Source organism: Myripristis murdjan, chromosome 24 (genome assembly GCF_902150065.1).
Source record: "Myripristis murdjan chromosome 24, fMyrMur1.1, whole genome shotgun sequence".
NCBI lineage: Eukaryota > Metazoa > Chordata > Actinopteri > Holocentriformes > Holocentridae > Myripristis > Myripristis murdjan.
The window spans coordinates 22,452,619-22,471,986 of record NC_044003.1 but is presented as its reverse complement, the minus strand read 5'-3'; the positions used below and the strand labels follow the sequence as shown (position 1 = coordinate 22,471,986).

The window sequence follows — 19,368 nt, the reverse complement described above, 5'->3', positions numbered from 1 at the left end:
ACACACACACACACCAGCGCTGGTACGGGCCGGCGCTGCCCTGCCAGACCACAGGCCCAGACAAGCTCCGCTGGCACCAATCACCCTGATAACATCTTAGGCTTTATTTCATTTTGGCTTGCTCTGTTCTGCTCTGGGAAAGACAGACACAGAGGAGAGGGGTTTTTGGAAAAGTTTGACTTATGCCAGTATATGAGGAGAGTGTAGCCCCTTAACCTTGAGCAGATAACTTCCCTGCCTCCAATGCCATCTATGGACATGACAGTGCAAGCCCTCTTTCATCCCAGACACACACACACACACACCAGAAATGTTTTTTTTTTTTTTTTTCTGCCTGTTTTGCAGGACAGCAGGACATGTTCCATGAGTTAAAGCTGTGCTATGTTCTCATGGACTCAGTGTTGTTGTTTGTGTTTGTTTGTCTTTCACCCATGAAAAAAAGAGAGGAAAAACTACATATATTTTGAATTTGAAGTTCAAATGTAAATTTTGTCCCCACTAAAAAAAAAAAAAAAATCAACTGATTTTGCCAGTGAGCTCATCTTCACTTTTTTTCCCCCCCTCATACTAATAATAAATCATGCAACTTTTGAATGTGTGTTACAATGTATGAACAGCTCGAACATCACCAGAGCACAAAAATCACCATGGCAGTGATTTTGATTTCTTTTGACATCGGCGGGATGAATGGAAAGAGATGGGATGTGCCAGGGTGGTATACTGTGTATGAAAGTATCAATAATGCATTTTTTTTGTTGGATATTGTTCCTTGGCCGCTGTAGATTTATATTTAACTGGCAGGCAAACATAAAAACAGCCTATGTTGTTCATGTGTTTGTCAGTGTCGAGGCTTCTTTCTTTAAGTAATTGCTCACGACAAATAAGTGGGTGAAATAAGGGGAATTGTAAGTGTACCATGAAAGGCTTTCAATATCTCTCTGTGGTGAGGCAGCACGTAAAAAGGAAAATACGGCCATAAACGCCGTCTCCTCATTTTCTTCTCCCACAATCCCACCCAATCAGAGTGGGACGCTAATAAGATAAGAGGAAGAGAACAACAACAGTGTAGTAAGTAGGATTACCCCTGTCTGACAAGCTAACAAGCCCCAGCGCTTTTCCTTTTCACAAATACTAATGGTAGTCTTTTCCTCCCAAAGACAAACACACACTATTTTTCCAACAAAAAAAAAAAAAAAAAAAAAATGAGTGAATGCCCCGGTCAGAAAATCTCTCCATTTACCCCTGAAAGGGGGTGTATTATATGTTATGCACAAGGTCTGGCAGGCGGTACAAAAGCTGAACACACACCAACACATGAGGTTTTTATCTGCATGTCTGCCATATAGGCTTGAGCTGCTCTCTAAGGAGTGTTTTTACAGTAAGGGCAAGGTGTACATCTTGCTGGGCAGGTTCTTATCCGTGACTGTGTGTGTGCGTGCGTGCACAGCTACCTATATGTGTTGAACAAACGCATATGTGTATTAGTGAGTGCATACCTTTTTAAGCTGTGGCCCTATTATCACATTTGCTACATTACTCAGCAGTGATGAATGCACATGTGTGATCAAATGTCACAACCAAGAAGCAAGGGGCACCTTGCATAACCAGCATGCAGCACTCCAATAACCTCGATTACAGCTATTTATGTGACTAAATTAAAAAAAAAAAAAAAAAAAAAAAAAAAACATTTAGATTTCCACCAGTATGGACAACTTGCACTGCACAGTTGAACTGAGATTTGTGCAAAAGCAACGTGTCTGTGTTTAATACCGAAGCTTCATCATCGCTCGCCATGCGTAGCAGGGACGGGGTGTGAGGTTTCTAATGCCTCTTAAGTAAGGCTGTTAAGGAGCAAAGAGTCCACACATCTGGAAGACACAGTCAGTCGGCACATGCTGAAAGTTAGCGGTGGCGCTCGCAGTCCAAATTAGTGGCGAGTTTTATTCCCCCGCTGTGGTAGGAAAATATCAAATCTGCTGCCATATGAGTGCCATAAAGCTGGCTGTGGAGCGTTTGATGCCTTCATGTGGGAGCCTTAAAGCCGTGTGTGTACGTGTGTGCATGTGTGTGTCTTTGGTGGGGATGTGCATGCCTTAGTGTGAGTGAGCGCTTGCATGCATTCCTGCATGTTTTGCGCGCGTGTGTGTGTAAAGCATCGCACTCTTCTGCATCCATGTTATGTTTCCTGCTCGCGCGTACATATGTGAATGAATGTACATTTTTTATCTGTGTGTTTCTGTGTGTGCGAGTGTGTTTGAGTGTGTTTAAGGTGATTGTGCTGGTGTGTGTGTGTGCAGCTGGGCCACGTTTAGCAGCTCCCATACAGACCTAGTTGACCCTGCTGGATATAGCAGGCAGACAGACACAGGCGGAGTCAGACAGCCCCTGGGGTGGTCCTGTCTGAGGGGCAGTGTTATGGGCCAACAACGCTAGGGGAGCCCACATATAGCACACATGCAAGAACACATCTAACAGCACACATGGCTATGAGAATGTAAACGAACGTATGGAGATATTCATTATGTGCTTGGGAAGACAATAATTGCCCTTGGATGTATGTGCCATAGCGAGGAAGCTCCTGCAATTAGCTTTTTTTCGTGTGCAGTCTATTTTAAATAATGCATAGGAACAATTGTGCCTTGAGAGGAAGGCTCAACCTTGCTTTTGTATTGTGTTGGAAGTTGCGTGCACATCCAGGTGAGCGGCTAAACATCTATAGGAAGCGAGCTCTCCTTTCTTATCTTATCCATTGAAAGTGACATCACCAATCTGTATAGTGTTGATGTTACCCAAGGCCTTAAAATCCTCAGCTGTTATATACACCTAACAACACACTCTCTCGCTGTCTGCCCACCTCCACCCCCCCACCCCCTCTCGTTCTCTCTTTCTCCCTGCAACTTGAAAGTGCAGAAGAGAAAGACATGAGAGGGGATATTGTAAACAAGTGTATGTTCACATTTCTTTGAAAATGTTCACTGTGTACTTTAAATGAAAGGAGTATGCTCCTCTTGTCTCCCGCAGAGCAAAAGCGAATGGTTGCCCTATGCAGAAACATGGGAGCATGCACACAAACACACACACACACACACACGCCTAACAGCGGACACAAGACAAATACCCTGGCAGGCTTTCAAAACACTCACGTAAGCACTCAGAAGAGCCATACGTAAGACTGCATATGAACACAAAAGCATGAACACACGCACAGACACACCGGCAGGCAGATGTGCACACATGGGCACACACACACACACGATGCTACACACGCCACCCACACAACTGCCACCGTGTAACCCCTAATCACAACCCCAGAGCTTGGACATCAAATGAAGCAAGTTTAAAAAAAAAATCATCAGGAGTAATTAACGCAGTTTCATATGCAAATGTGATTAATGCAAAACTACAAAGTCATTATGCAAATCGACTTTTCCTTGAGCCTCTGTACAAATATTCGCAGCTCAAATCAGGGATCAGTCTCGCCATCTTTCTTTTTTTATCTCTCTACCCCTCTCTCTCACACTCCTTCCCTCTCTCACTCACCCTATCTCTCTCTTCCTCTCTCTCTCTCTCTCTCTCTTGGAGTAGAGATAATACGTAAGTAGCATGTGAAGTTATTTCTAACTCACGCAGTGTGTGTTTTCATGCGATGGGCCGGGGCTATGGCATTACGCCGCCTGCCTACTGATTACTGGCTGCTTGGCACTGGAGCGAGACAGGGAAGCCGGCGTACAGGGGAAGGTATGAATATGCAAGAGCCTGATTGCTTTTCATGATTAAAGCCTATTTAATATGGAAATGAGAGCAAGCCAGGTGATTAAAGGAGCATTGGGTGGTGGGGCAAAAAAAAAAGAGAGAGGGAGAAAGACTCAGAAGAGAGAGAGACACCTTCAAATGCACACTGCTGGAGAGGTGTGGAAACTGGAATGTCACAGATCTGTAGTGACACCAGCAGTTACGACTGAAATCACAAGGGCACAGTATCGCAAATCTGACCTTTTTGGGTGTAGAGGTCACTTTTACTTTTTGACATGTTTGTAGGACTGAAACATACAGGGAATAAACACTGACACCAGGAGGTTTGCATTCAAAACCGCTATGAGTCACTCCTGGAGAAAACAAATCCCTCTTGTTTATATTGCTCTAAATTTCAAAAGCAAAATGGGTTTTTATCATTTAAAACGTTATACTAGTAATATCCCTGCATGAGTGGGTGTTGCATTTTTAGAATGGCAGGTATCTCATTTAAAATTAAATTCCTCCATCATGCCATATTATGAAATTTATGACAGCAGCCCTGTGGCTGCAGTGTACTCTGTTGCTGCTGTATAGACACATAAAATATCTGTAAATATGAACTGGGCCTGAGGCCTTTTGGTGTAAATACTTTCTTTGAGACTGGTGCACAGACGATATATTACAAAAACACATTGGAAATTCAGCTTTGGCTCAGTTAAGAGACACTCGTGCTGGTATCAGAGGGAGCTGGGAAGTTGTTTATTGTAGTAACTTTTATGATTAATACCAAACAGTGCTCTAATGTAAATAAACTGGTCCAACTGGCAGGAGTGTAATAGTGCAAGACTAGCGACGGATAAAGTTCAGAGCAGGAGGATCAAAGGTGGATTGAGAGAGAGATGTTTGAGGACGTTGCTGTTGTTCACATTGCATCTCATGAAATATTTACCAAGGGATCTCTATACACGGTGCATGTGTGTGTCAGTGAGTGAGAGAGACAGGTTGTCATAATGTCCCCCTCGTCCCCGTGTTCTGGATGTCTTAAAGTGCTCCGAGGGGGCCTGCCAGCCATCCTGGGAGGGGTTCAAAGCAGGGCCAGGGTCGTCTTAGCATGGCAACGCTCCCCTAGCGACAGCCACTCGCTGTCTGATGACACGCATCATTCTTCAGACACACACCGCACACATACACATGCACATATGCACGCACACACAAATGATGCGAAAGGCACACGCTCGCACACAGAGCCCACACATGTACACACAGAGTGCATGCCTCAGCAGGAGAAACTCAAGGAAATAAAAAAATCAGGACACAGAAGGGCCATTTTTCATCTGTGTGGTGTGTGCGTGTGTGCACGTGTGTGTGTGTGTGTGCGCGTGCAGGTTTTGGGGTTGAATCTGCTAACCTTGCAGCATGTTTGCAGTCTAAGCAAGCGGGCTAACAGACAACAAGGCCAGACAGGATGTTATAAACCAGCAAGCAGGGGAGAGGGTTAAGGGTTACACAAACCGTACAATAGCCAATTACTCCGTGTTTCTGTGTGTGTTTGCATGTGTGTGGCAGGGAAATCTTTTTTTTTTTAATTATTATTTTTTACATATTCTCCTAGCCTTGTTTGTTTATCTGCTTTTCTGACACCTGTTTTGAAAATATTTGCATGTGTTTCAGACCACTAAGTCCTAAATACTGCATGCAAGCAATTGTGCACTTCCGATAATGTAGCCGCCTGTGTCTTGCTGCGTGTGTGCATGTGTGTCGGCACCACACTGGACCTAATTAGGCCTAATAATGTAATCTAATTTGGTTGAAACTTAAGACTGCCTTGAGTGGCAATCTAATGTGTTGAACAAAGCTCTCCTCCTCTGTTTCATTTAGGGCTTCGAGTGCTTTCATGTCCTGTTCTCTTAGTGATAAGCCTGGCTGACTGTCTTGCTGACTGACTGACTGACTGGCTGGCTGGCCGACTGGCTGACTGGCAGCCCAACAGGCTGACTCACTGACTAACTGCCTGGCTGACTTGCAGACAAAACCAAGCTAAGTGTATTTAGCTGCCCAATTAAGTGTTTTTTTCCTTTGACCACCTGAAAGACAAAACGCCATATAAAAAAAGTGTTGCGTCTTTTTCATTGTATGAGGCTTCCAAATGAGTTCCATGTTGTGTTTTTTAACCCCTGCAACAGGGCCTAGGGGTGGGTTCACTGCTGTTGCTAAAGCTCCTTTCAATTTCCAGAGTGTTTTTTTTTTTTTTTTCCCCACAAATGCAATCAATAAATACATTTAACATGTTGCCAACTATGGAAATGCAAGGCAGTGCAGATGAACTAGTTGTTTTGACTGACGCCATTTAAACAGAATAGATGACACGATTAATCATTATTTGCTCCACTCGGTATGTTGTTTTTCAGCAGTGAAATCAATTGTGGGATTTAATGCAATCTGCACCATAAATCCCATGTTTTTTATTTTTCTGAAAATTACCACTGACATTCAAAAGTGTGCTAACCGATAATATTTGGAAACTCTTCTAATAGAGGTTTTTTTTTTTCCCTCTGCAAAAGATGGCGGCCTGTACATATGTGCTGACTTCTGTAAAAGGTACTGTAAAATATGGTCTCTTTAGGTTTGATTCTAAAATGTATAGCATGTTCAAATCTGTGTCCTGGAGATACCGTGTACCTTCAAAAGTCAACTTTTCAAGAAAGAATCACTTTCCTAATAACATTTCACAATTTCTCATGGGCTGGCATAGCCTTACAGAATCATACAAATCCTAAAGCGCAGGTGACACGTCAAAATAAAGATAATGAAATTAAACATGACAGCACAATCACCGGCTCTTTCTAACCAAGTCGCCCCGAATATACCTGAGCTCTTAGGCCTCTCTGTGTTTCAACATCTACTCATTTGGAATATTTTATTGATTATGATCACAGACTGTCACTTTTGCAATCAAAGCTGGCTGAACCTGAATATGTGAACTGCACCTGAGAAATCTACATCTGTGAAAAGGAACAACCGCAACCCGAGCACACTCTCACAGCATTGCATGGTCTCTAATTTTCACACCACGTCCCTCCCAGTCTCGTATAATCCAGTGCGTGTGATGGTGGCTCTCTAATGACTTTTATTATAATTAGAATTTTATTAAAAGTTTGATAAATCATGATCTAGCTAATTCCCTTTCTCTTTTAACTAAGTCTGTCCAGGTCGGCGCACAAGCTTGTCTAAGCTGAGTGTGTGGTGATCACTGTCTGATAACATTTATTTTTAAGACTATTACAGCCTTGATGAATTAAAATACTACTATATTTAATAAAATATAATAAAAGTCGCCCCTTACCTAGACAAATCTCTCCCAGTCTACCAAACTTTGGCATAACCTGAACTTTTCCTCTCGTGGCGCTCGGCGACCCATGTCTCTGTTAACTTTATCATCTTTTACTCTCTCTCTCTCTCTCTCTTTTTTTTTTTTTTTTGTCATCGTCGTAGCTCATAAGTTTGACAATACAGCCATCTTCCCCTCTCTCTTAGTCTACTGAAGCCTGTGTAATCCTGGATAGCCTTCCCAGTTCCTCTGGGTGTGTGATGGTGACTGTCTCTCCTGATAACTTTGAACTGGTTCCCCTGCAGCGCTGGCAGTCTACAGGCCCAGCTACCCCACCACCACCCCCTCTACCCCCCCCACCCCCCACCCCACCCCATAGCCAGATGAACGGCCTCGCTGCTTTATTAATCCCCTTCTCCTCACCACGCAGAGAGATGAATTTTAATCAGCTTTCTTAACCTTTTTTTTTTTTTTTTTTTTTTCATATGCTGCAGGATTTCTTTACGAACACACAGACACGCGTGTGCGCTCACACACACAAAAACACAAACACACGCACTGGGGGCGGCTCCTCTATCACCTTCTTCCTCGCCTTTCACAATTGGTTTCAGCTGAAGAAGTCCTTCAGGCCTGCCAGTGTGTGTTTGCATGTGCGTGTGTCTGCGTGTGTCTGCGTGTGTGTGTGTGTGTGTGTGTGTGATGTTTCACTTAGAGCAGAGCAGAATAGACACACAGCGCAGCTCTCACTCACTCTAATGAAATCATCCCAGGCTACATTAATCCCTCCTGAAGGCCACTGTCAAAATAACGAGCAGCTGGGATTCTTTAAAGAGAGCTATCTGTCTTGAACAGGTGAGAGATGTGTGAATGTACGTGTGTGCATGTGTGTGCGCTTTCGTCTGTGTTTAAGTGTGTTTAAGGACTCACTTTAAATCTGTGTGTGTTCATAATTGAGCAGCTTAGCTCCTGGTTCCTCTAATTGCATCCTCCATTTTTTTTTTCATCCTTTAAATTTAGTTTTCTTTCATCCTGCCTACCTCCTCTCTCCTGCTTGGGGCAGATACCCTTGGCCGGCGTCAGCCTCCGCACCTCGTCCTCCTCTCCTCCGGGGGTGACCTGGATGCCCACCTCCACTGGGACAGGCCCTCTGCCCAGCTCATGAGACCTAACCCTGGGAGAGATGGGGATGATGTTGCCCCCACTGCCCTCTCCTGGCTTGGTAAAGGAGCCCGGGGCGCTGCCAGGCCCTCGGCACAGACGCCGCTTGTGCTCGATGAAGACGAGGATATCACCCAGAGGGAAGTTGGTCTGGCACTGGCCGCAGGTCAGCAGGTCATGCTCGCCGGGTCCTGCCCTCCGAGGGCTGGGAGTGGACGGCTCCGGAGATGGCGATCCCGCCCCTGACTCATGATTGGCCTCAGCTGCAGGAAAAGGGGAAGCGGAGGGCGAAAAATGTCAATTGGTGGCGGTGTTTTTGGCAAAAATAAATAAATAAAAAAATAAAAAAAACAAAACACGAGCTGCAACACTTTGATTAGAAAGAGACGCAGACAAAGAGAGAGAGAAGGTAACAGACAAAGAGAGGAGGGAGAGAGATGGCAAGAAACAAGAAAGAGAGCAGCACAGACAGAGAGAAAATACGCAGCGAGGTTTAGATTTTCTTGATAACAAAACCTGTAAAAAGCCACCTCTCCACACCACATGAGATGATCATTACGTTCACAATTGTGTCACTTTCTTTGGCATAAAGCAAGATGCCTCGCCTAGACAAACACCTGGGAGCAGCCTTATCAGTGTGAGATCTGCGTGGGTGGGACTGAATACTTGTCTTTGTGTATGTGCGTGAGTGTGTGTGTGCATATGTGTGTGTGTGTGTGTGGGCCAGGAAGCTATTTGTTTCACAGTGCGAGCTCGGTTTCCGGTGAGGGCCTTCGCTGCACTAAACTGCCATAGCTAGCAAGTGCAGAACAAAGTGTAGCGTACAGGAGGCTACATACCTGTGTGTGTGTGTGTGTGTGTGTGTGTGTGTGTGTGTAAAAGAAAGAGAGAAAAATGAGAAGTAGAGAAGACAAGGAAGAGGTGTGTGTGTGTGTGTGTGTTCACATGGAGTGGCACACAGGTAAGTGTGAACACTGTATTCTCCATAGACAGAAAATCTATAAAGCCAATCCCAGGGTCCTGTTAAGAGAGTAAATCTCATTCTGCACAGATCTGACACGGTCATTAATAACCATTACACACACACACACACCCCTCCCTCCCTCCCCAAAGCTAAAACGGAGTCCCTCAGCTTAATGTAAATCCCTCATGGACAACCTGCTTTTTTTTTTTTTTTTTTTTTTTAACGCTACCCTGATCTACCAGTATGAAAATGTGTCCTCTTCTAAGAGCCCAGAGGAAACCTGAGGCTCCAGAGACTCTAGGGGCGTCTGAGCGAGCGGGTGCCCAGGGAGGGGTGTTGATGCCTGGGAGAAGAGCAGAGCACAGCCTGCCTGTCTCTTTGCCTCCTTTTCTTTCACTTGCATCCCCCCCTTTCCAGCCCCCCCCCCACCCTTTTCTGTCTCTCTTCAAACATGGCACCCATGTGACTGCTACGATTAGACAAAGGAGATGTGTTTGTGTGTCTGTTTGTCTGTCCCCGTGCGTCTCAGTGTGTATCCATCCGAGCGTCACTTATCGGGGAGAGATCCTAACTCTCGTATCGCCCATTCCGATCTGTCATGGAGGCTTTCCTCGTCTAAACTCCCAGTCATAACCGTTAAAGACAAGACGGAGCTCCGTTTGAACATTACAGACAGTTTTGCCTGGTTTCATAATTCCAAGTATTCTTTTGTAACCATGTATCACCACCACCACCCCTCAACATACACACATACACACACACACACACACACACACACACATACTTTCCAGTCCACTCCCTTCACCCTCACGCAGCCCTCACTTCGCCCTGGAGTGATGATCCGATGCCAAATATCTTTTCTCTAAATGGCGACGGATTCCTGGATGCTTGCCAGATAATTTCCATCTCATAATCTTAGGCGGCGAAGAAGGAACACAAACACATATTTACCCACAGTTCACAGATTGTGACCATAATTCACATGAGCCAATGTTCCAGTTTGTTCACACAAGCCATGCAGCCGCGCGTGCATGCGTGCGTGCGTGCGTGCAAGCGTGCACTTGCATGTATGTGCGTGAGACTTATGTGCTATATGTGATGTGCTACATTCTCATTTCCATTTTCATAAGCACATCCAAAGCAGGTGGAATGATGGTGTTCAGAAAAAAAAAAAAAAAAAAAAGAAGATCATAAATGTAGAAAGTGGCAACACTGAAGCAACGAATGGAAGGACACCTGAGCACTTGAACTTGACTTTCTCTTAGAGAGACAAAGAGATAGATAGATAGATAGAGAGAGTGAGAGAGAGAGAGAGAGAGAGGGAAAGAGAGAGGGGGAGAGAGGGATAGAGAGAAGGGCCTGTTTGTTAACCTACGGTTGAGTAACTTGGCCTGGGGCAGAAGGGAGTAAATTAGCAGGCGTTGGCACTGTCACTATGCCACTGGAATATCAGTCGGACATCTTCGCAAACCGCACCCCTCTCTGAAACCCGCTCACTCATCTATCCTGAGGCTCGCTCGCTCGTGGGAGAGAGACACACATGTGCAAAATGCACCGACATGGTATGCCACACACACACACACACAAAAAACCAACAAAGCCATTCTCACACACATTCTCACAAAAGAGAGGCACACTAATGTCCTTATGCCGTGATAGACGGTGTTTAATTCCTCTGTTCAAACACCTATGTGAGAGGCTCATGCTTGATAGGTAAGGGTGTGTAGCAGACACACTGTCAAACATGCCAGTGACAAGAGGGTGCGATGATAGCAGTGAAACCCGGCTGTCTAACATGATACACACATTGCAGCGCTCCTCTGTTTCTCAGTTCAGTTCAATTCAACGTGATTTACTGAATCATGAAAGTTGCCAACAAGGTTGCCAAAGCGTTGAGAGCGTTGTATCTGTGTGTCCCTCGTATAATGACATCATATAATTAGTAGTCACAACAGTTCAACACATTACTCTCCCTCTTATTTGTATGTATGTGCACATACATACACACACATGCAGTTGCATTCAGCAAATGACAGCCGGGCCAGTCAGCCTTATCAAGTGTAGAGTAAGTCAGGCAGCCTTAGAGCACCCCCTATCAGCTTGATGAGGAGAAAGTCAGTCACTCACTCCACTACTACCGCACACTGCCACTGCACAATGTGTACCAGATGGGAGACACAGCTGAAGACAATGGGCCTCTTTCACCAATATTTCCATTTGTGTAAAATGTTGAAAAAACAAAAAGAAAAAGAAAAAAGCAAGAAAGAAAAAAGTTCAAATGCACAGCCAAAATGTATTGAATGAAGAAACCCATGTCTGTGGAGGAGAGGCATTGTCTCATATACAGCTGAGATATTGTTCATTGCATGTGTTAAAATGCAGTTTTGTGCAGGATGGCACCGTAATTTCACTATCTTATTGTCAAAGGCATAGCCAGGCAAAATATATGATTTTTTTTTTTTTTTTTTTTTTTTTTTAATTCCGGTCAGTGGTTTCCACAGAAGGTGGAGGTAAAACATGCCAATTTGGACTCACCAGGTTGTGAGCTCCTGAGCAGTACTCTGATATTAATTGCCCACTAATCCCTAAATATCGTGTGCTCTTATATAAAGGTGAAGACTCTTGTTTGGTGTCTAATTGTGCCTCGGGTGCACGCAGAGAAAATTTTACAGCATGGTCAGAAAAGTTGTATTCTAGTCCATTCCGGGCTCCGCTCCTTCCTCACACCGAATGAGGAACTGAGAAAAATGCAATTTTTTTCCGAATATTCCGCATCTGTTTCAATTTGCCCCGTTTTCATCTGATTAGGTTGCAGTTAGCAGTTGGGCTTTAAACAGAAAAAAGCCGTGAAGCCATTTTCTGTTTCTGTTAATCCTTACTTTCTAATAGCAGCTGTACACTCTGTTCTAGTGGTGAAGGCAAAGTAAGGCCAGGGGCACTCATTTGACAGTCAACCATACTGTATGGGTTCAGACCTGTCTTTTCTCTCCCTTTGTCTTCCCCTTCCACTGGCTGGTCTGGAAACACATGCACACATATACATACACACACACACACATGCATGTGTAAACCCCACAGGGAAAGTCGGGTAAGATTCACGCTGTCATTGAAAATAAATGACACCAGCAACGTTGCAGATGGTTACAATCAAAAATTCAAACGACAAGCGGCCTCGCTTAGCCCTATCCCTTTTTCTCGGCTGCGATTGCCAAGGAGAGCTGCAACAGCGCGTGTTGTGTAAGGCCAGGGCTGTGTGTTTCATTATCTTATCACCGTTTAATCCGTAGCAGTCTCATTTCTTATCATAAATCTTAGATTATCACTCTGAAAGTGAGCAAAATACAGCCCTGCAGTTGACTGTGACTTGTCAGTAAATCACTATAAATGACTTGTCAGATATGAGGCATGACATTTGGAGATAAATCTAATCTGCCAAATGATTTTAGAGGTCAGAGAAATAATAATAATAATAATAATGATAAAAGAAACTTTATAGCGCTGCAAAATGAACTAAATGTGTTTTTATCATATTGAAATATAGAGGAAAAAAAGCTGGAACATCAGGACAATAAACTGAAATAAATCAGAGTAAATTATAAAATGTTCACCAGTCATCTCCTCTGAGATTATCATCCAGTTACCACAATATGTGAATATTTATTGCGGCGTCGCAGTGTGTACGGTGGGTTTCTTTCTAGCTTTTGACAGCCATATGGTGTGAATAAAGAAAAAAACATCAACAGTTTCACCAGTAGCATGCCAATTCTGAGAGTAAACAGATACCAAAAAGCGTTTCCATAGCTGAATCTGTAAAACAACCCTGTGGAAAATTGCTGATTAAAAAAATAATTTTGAACAAGAAAGGCCTATATGATGCTAATCATTCATATACGTATTGTTGGATATAAGAATATTATTCTTATGGTGGGTCTGTTTGTCGTGAATGAGACCTAAAGCTTAGTGACTGACTTAAAGAACATGAAAAAGCCCTTGAGGGATCTTTTCCTTGCAGAATCCTAATAATACCAAAGATAAAGTGTAAATCGAAGGTCGAATTCAACACAAGAGAACAGATTGTTTGGCTGTTTGTAATATACCATTCACCATAAGAGTGGAGGACTCATGAGGAGCAGCATTACATGTGATTTGTTAGTGTGTGAACATGCAGAGTGTATGCAATTTGCACATGTGGTCATGTGGTTTGAGTGTAAGTGAGCTTGTGTAAATATATGTGCTGTATGTTTGTGTGTGTGTGCATGTGTTTGTGCATGACCATGTATGTGTGCATGTGTGTGTGTGTGTGTGTGTGTGTGTGTGTGTATGTGTCTGTGTGCATGCATACACGTCCACATGCCCACTTGCCCTGGTGCATACTTGTACATTGCATGCATTCATTTTGGTTGTTGTGAGCTGTACACCACTCTCTGTGGCTGGCCTGGCAACTCGACTTCCAGTACAAACTGTGCGTCTAAAGCCTGTCCAGAAATATGCTGATATTCAGGTTCTCTGCTCCTCCAAGTGGAGCATGACCTATAGGGCCATCGCTGCAGGGCAAAGGGCTCAGTTCAGTTACTGAGAGTAACCGTAGAGAGACGCTGGAGTCCTGCACACACGCGATATTATTTCTCACATTATAAGAGACCTTGGGACTGGATTTGACAGCTGATGCCATTTTGCACATGGAGGAAATGTTTCACGACCCCAACGGCTGACTCGGCCCTACAGACAAGGCACTGTAAAAATATCAAAAACTGCATGACCGCAAATGGGAAAACGCCACATTTTTTTCTGGTTTCAGCAGGTCACCCATGATAATGCTGTGCATTTGCATTGCAACGGTAATCTGTTGACTCAATCAAATTGCAGTGGGTTTGGTTTCCCCCCTGTGGCCCTCAGATCCTCTAGCCTAAGGTGTGATCCTGGTCCTCTCAAGACCCACCCAGCTTAAAGAAACAGCCAACAGTGACATGCTGCCTCGGGACGCTGAATGGGTGATACATTAACTGCTTTCCATAAACTGAAAGTAAATACGGGGTACAATTATAACGATATCCTGTATGTATGGTAAACACAGGTTCAGCACTGTCACTGCACGCAAGTACATATGTGTATGCATGCACATGCATGAACACACATTGTTCTCACAGCAAATACAGATGCACACTCACACTGGGACTGTTTTCCCTTCATCTGTTTAAGGTCCTGTACTTTGGCATTGCATTTGACCTCCTTGAAATGGCCACACACAAAAAACAACAACAACAACAACAATAAATAAATAAATAAAACAAAACAAAACAAAAATCCTGTGGGTCCAGTCATTCCCTAACCTTGCACTCTCAGGTCATTGTCACTGCACCAAAGGCTGCACTTCAACAAGCAGGAGACAGTGTCATGTGAAAAAACAGGTAGGACAAGATTCAGGCCCCTAATCAGCGTCTCACTGCTTCTAGTCACCACTTCAGCTCTGTGTCCACTCCTGCTGGGTCAAGATGAATGCCAAGTGTTTGTTAACGTTTCTAGGCATCTTACTGTAATAGGTAAACTTGTTATGTAACAACTGAAGGCCTTCACTGACAAATCAGCTATAAGATATAAGGTGGGGGGTAGGTGCAAAATGTGGTTAGAAAGATGTCTAGAAACAGCCATTAAAAGCCCAAGACAAGAACAGGAGGGATCCTGAAGACGTTTGTGGACTTGAGCACATCTTCGTCTCTTACTGTCAAGATCAAAACTAACCTGTGGCATTCAGCGTGCAATAAAACATGTTGTGAACCACAAGAGGTACATCCGTTCGGCACAATTACAAACATTTGACAGTGAAGAAGGCCCACTATGTTTCTTTTTTTTTAAATTATTATTATTTTAAGCCATTAAAAGCAACAAAAAATGTCACAAAGTGACCCATGACTGTAAGGAGAACAGGCAAATATTTGACAGTTAGTCCAAATTTATATAAGTCCCCCAAAGGCACTGAAAATATGCAAACCGCTGTAGTAATTTGTCTCCATCCATGCAGGTAAATGTTAAACACACACACACACACACACACACACACACACACACACACACACACACACACCTGAGGTAAAGCTCTAGTCATGCAGTGTAAGGATATCACTGATTGCACATTCAAAATGAATTGCACTACATGGGTGCAACTGGGCCTCTGGACCTTTATTTAGTGACAGTGACTTTGACAGCTGAGAAAAAGAAATGCCAGATCAATATTCAAGCTAGATCTATATCAGTCATCTGCCTAAAATCTGCTTAGGATGCACCAACACTTCCTCAATTAGATGACAATGAAACCTGCCACTGTATTAGATTTCAGATTCCCTTTTTGCGCTCGAAATTGACATAATTATTTGGGATGCGAGTTAGTCGTCTGAAAAACTCAAGTGAAGAGAAGTAAGTCAAATGAGAAAGACAAAGTGAATGCGGCTAAATGATTAGTCTAAATGGCAAATGGTGTCGGGTGGGACGGAATGTGCCTAACCCTGCTCAACACAAAACAGATTGGCTAAAGATTACATCATAAACTTCTGCAATGAATTACCCAGATTAGGCCACTATGAAATTGGATTTAGGCAAGGGAGAACGCTGGGAGATGAAGGCTAGATTGATATAATTGATTTGAAATTGGATTAGGCGACTTTTTAATCATATGCCCGAAAATTCCTGCATGTCGCAGATTTAATCTAGGCGCTACACAATTTATTTTGCGCAGATCGGCTCCGAAAAGCCTAAAAGAAGTTGTGACCCCCCGCTTTGAAAATTGGCTTCAGTGAAAGTTTAGATTGGTGCTGTTGTTGTGTCATTGTCTTTTTTCTCTAGATTTCTTTTTCTTCTTCTTTTTTTTTTTTTTTTTTACAAAGTATAATCTAAACCACTTATATTCCTGCAACTTCGTTTTTTTTCTGTTCTCAATATTTAATCAGAGCAGTGTAGATAATAATTAGGCCTTTACGTCACGTTAACAGTAGTTTAGAAAGTGTGTGTGTGTGTGTGTGTGTGTGTGTGTGTGTGTGGTTATTACCAACTGTAAAAAAAGACAGAACAAAAAGGGAAAAAAAGAATGGATTAGACAGCTAAACGACTAAATATTTAGGGGTACTAAATACCTGGATTACAAATGCTGAACAACAACGAATAGGCCTACACTGTACACGCCCCTCACACTGCCACATGTTGCAATATACAAGAAGAAAAAATAATTATGTTGGATGAAACACACTCACACACAAACAAACACACACACACACGCACACACTTAACCAGACATCAAACTGTAGTTAGAACAAAATAATTAGTTTTGATTATATAGCCTTCAGTAGTAAAACCATAACCCTACTGTGGAGCTACAAAATAAAACTCAAGATGCACTATCTTTATTAGTTTGTCTAATAAAGATGATAGATTAATAATCTGCATAACGTCTCAATTTTCCTCAGAAGTCAAAGTATTGCATTGTCTCAACGAGCAGCGTACACTTTCCCCTGATTTCATCACATGTTAAATTGATCTGTGCAAATCACAATTTATCTTTATCTTTATCTATTATTAGACTGTTTGTGCGGCGTAATTTCAGGCGGCAAATGCACTGCTTGGGCGTTATTTGATTCTAATTGCAAAATAAATGGTTCCAAATTATAAAGCTGTTCTACTTTGCCCCGTGCATTGGAATTAAAATGGCAAAATAAAAGAAAATAAACTTAAATGAAATAAAGCAATGGATAGCCCACGCCAAGGGGGAAGTGGTGAATTACAGGGGCTGATAAACTCACCTTGTATTGTCTCCCTGTGCGTCAACGATAAGTGCTGCGGGTTCACCTGCTTGCGGCGGGACATTGCCCCGGCATTTACTCTGGCATCGCCCGGTGAACGGCACTTGGAGTCGGCTTGAACCGTGGTGTCGGTCCTCTCTGGATCGCAGCTGACCAACTTTGTCCCAATCCCCCTCCAATTCACAACTGCAACTTGGCTGCGCGCTTGGAAGGTCAAAGTGACAGATACGGAGCGCGATAAGGACGGAAGACCAATTTGTCCACAGCAATGTCCTGTAGCCGCGTCACTTCTTCTTCTGCTTCTTCTTCTTCTTCAGAGGAGGAGGAGGAAGCAACACCTGGATTGAAGAAGCCAAAGTAGTTTTAGGAAGCAATACAGGCAGCTGATGAATTGATATGTGCTCAGGTAGGTAATGGATAGCAATAATCTATTTGCAGACTGCGCGTCTTAGGTGAAAATCCTGGAGTGCCCACCTCTGCAGCAAGCGTGGCGACAGATGAGGTACGGAGCACTCCACCGGTGATGGGTATAGGCTATTATTTGGCTCCTTTCTCTCTTCCTTCTCTTGTTTTCTTTATTATTATTATTGGTTTATGATTATATCATCTGGGGGTCAAACAGTTGCTGTTTATTCTAGGATCCCTACAGTCCTTCCGTTTCAGCAGTGGTGCGCTAAAATGACCCTTTGGCACCGAGTCCTCCTGCGCGTTTTGGCAGCGGTACGCGGAGCGGCAACTCTTGGCTCTGGTGGTAGCCTCGTTGAGAGAGAGAGAGAGCGAGAGAGAGAGAGAGAGAGAGAGAGAGAGAGAGAGAGAGAGAGAGAGAGAGAGAGCGGCGGAGACAACAGGCGGGCAGACAAGACACCTCCCCCTCCTCCTCCTCGTCCTCCTCCTCGTCCAACAAGCTCAGGTCCAATGTTTCCTACAGTGTCGAGGCTACTTCTTGTTGTCTCACGATGAAAGGGGCTCTGTTTGGGAGGACCCCGAGTGTGTGTGTGTGTGTGTGTGTGTAGCCTAAGTGTGTTTGTGTGTATGTGCATGTGTATGTGTGTGTGTATGTCTATGTCTATGTGTGTGTGTGTGTGTGTGTGTGTGTGGTTGGGGTTGCCTCCGTGGAGTGGGATGGGATTCAAGTTCAAGTGCGTCCGTGACGTTTGCGCGTCCACGCTGGGAGAGACACCAGACATGTGAAGGAGGCGGACTCCTCACACGGACACTGGGGACGACTAGCGGCGGCTCCCCGGAGCTCATTGATGAGCTCCTTAACTAAACGAAGTAATCGATTACCCATCAATCGGCAGTCATTTTCAAAAGCGGTGTCAGTGCTTTGCTCCTCTCTCTCTCTCTCTCTCTCTCTCTCTCTCTTTCTACTGCTCTCACCTCAGAAAAAAGGCTATGATTCAGTTACATCTGCAGGGAATGAGCCTCTAAAAAGTCCATAATTGTCCATAATTGTCTTGTCATCATTTTCCCACTCCCCTGTATTCCACTCAGTCAAACTTATTCCCACTGACTTTTTTTCCCACCTAAAGTGACCTCCAGATTCGTTCAACTTCTTTTCCCTATTTATGTTTATATTAATTCACACTAATTAATTCTCTCTATTTCATACCAATTGGAATTTTGCAGATCTTCCACTGTGTATTTGCCTATTTGGTTGAAGGGTCAATTATTTAAAATGTTTGGGGTGTCCAAACCACACACTCTCGTCGAGATTAGATCTGAGTGGTAGATTACTGCAAGCAATGGTGTCACCAGATTATAGCCCAGACTTATCATTTTAATACACAGGCTACCTATTAGGCTAATGCAGACTTCTTTTTTGTGATTGCTGTAGTAAGATGTATATAAAAAAGATCACTTTCCCAAATTGTGCAGTGAAACTTTAATAAGAAATTTGTTTTTTTCAGACACTTTCAACATGTTGTGAGGCAACAGTACCCTCTGTTGGCATTGTCAGGAGTGAGATTTTGGTTGATACTGTAAGACTGGGTTGTGTTACACTGTTGGAATTACGTGCGGGCCTACTTACTTTGCCATTTATACAATCCAGAACCTAAGAGGGCCCTTGAACAGCAGATCAGGTTCACTCAGAAGCAATTAATGGCACTAATGGGCAATCATTCTGCACATAATTCATTGTATTCATTTAGATCAGTGTATGCTCAATATATGCACAGATAAGTGGTTAATACACTGTGCGACGTGACTTTGCCTTTGAATCGCAGGCAGCAAGCTCAACTCAGAGGAGACTGAATTTTCTAATTAGAGCTAATATCGTTCCACACAAATAAATGCTTCAAAACCTCTCTCTAATTTGCCTGAAATACGTTGTGTAGTAAAACTAAACCCTAATAAGCCCATTTAATGTTGACACAATTTTGTCAGTATCAGCA

General features: G+C 43.5%; 1 protein-coding gene across 1 annotated transcript in view; it reads right to left on the bottom strand.

Annotated features, from left to right (window-relative positions):
- LOC115356476 (B-cell lymphoma/leukemia 11B-like) overlaps positions 1-17,735 on the bottom strand; it is a 32,176-nt gene extending 14,441 nt beyond the window's left edge. The window contains exons 1-3 of the mRNA XM_030047643.1: positions 17,447-17,735; positions 16,973-17,310; positions 8,101-8,484 (exon numbers count right to left, since the gene is read on the bottom strand). Coding sequence (XP_029903503.1) covers positions 8,101-8,484; positions 16,973-17,036 — 448 coding nt within the window. The 5' untranslated portion in view covers positions 17,037-17,310; positions 17,447-17,735. The remainder of the gene's footprint in view (positions 1-8,100; positions 8,485-16,972; positions 17,311-17,446) is intronic.
- Between the last annotated feature and the right edge of the window lie 1,633 nt (positions 17,736-19,368).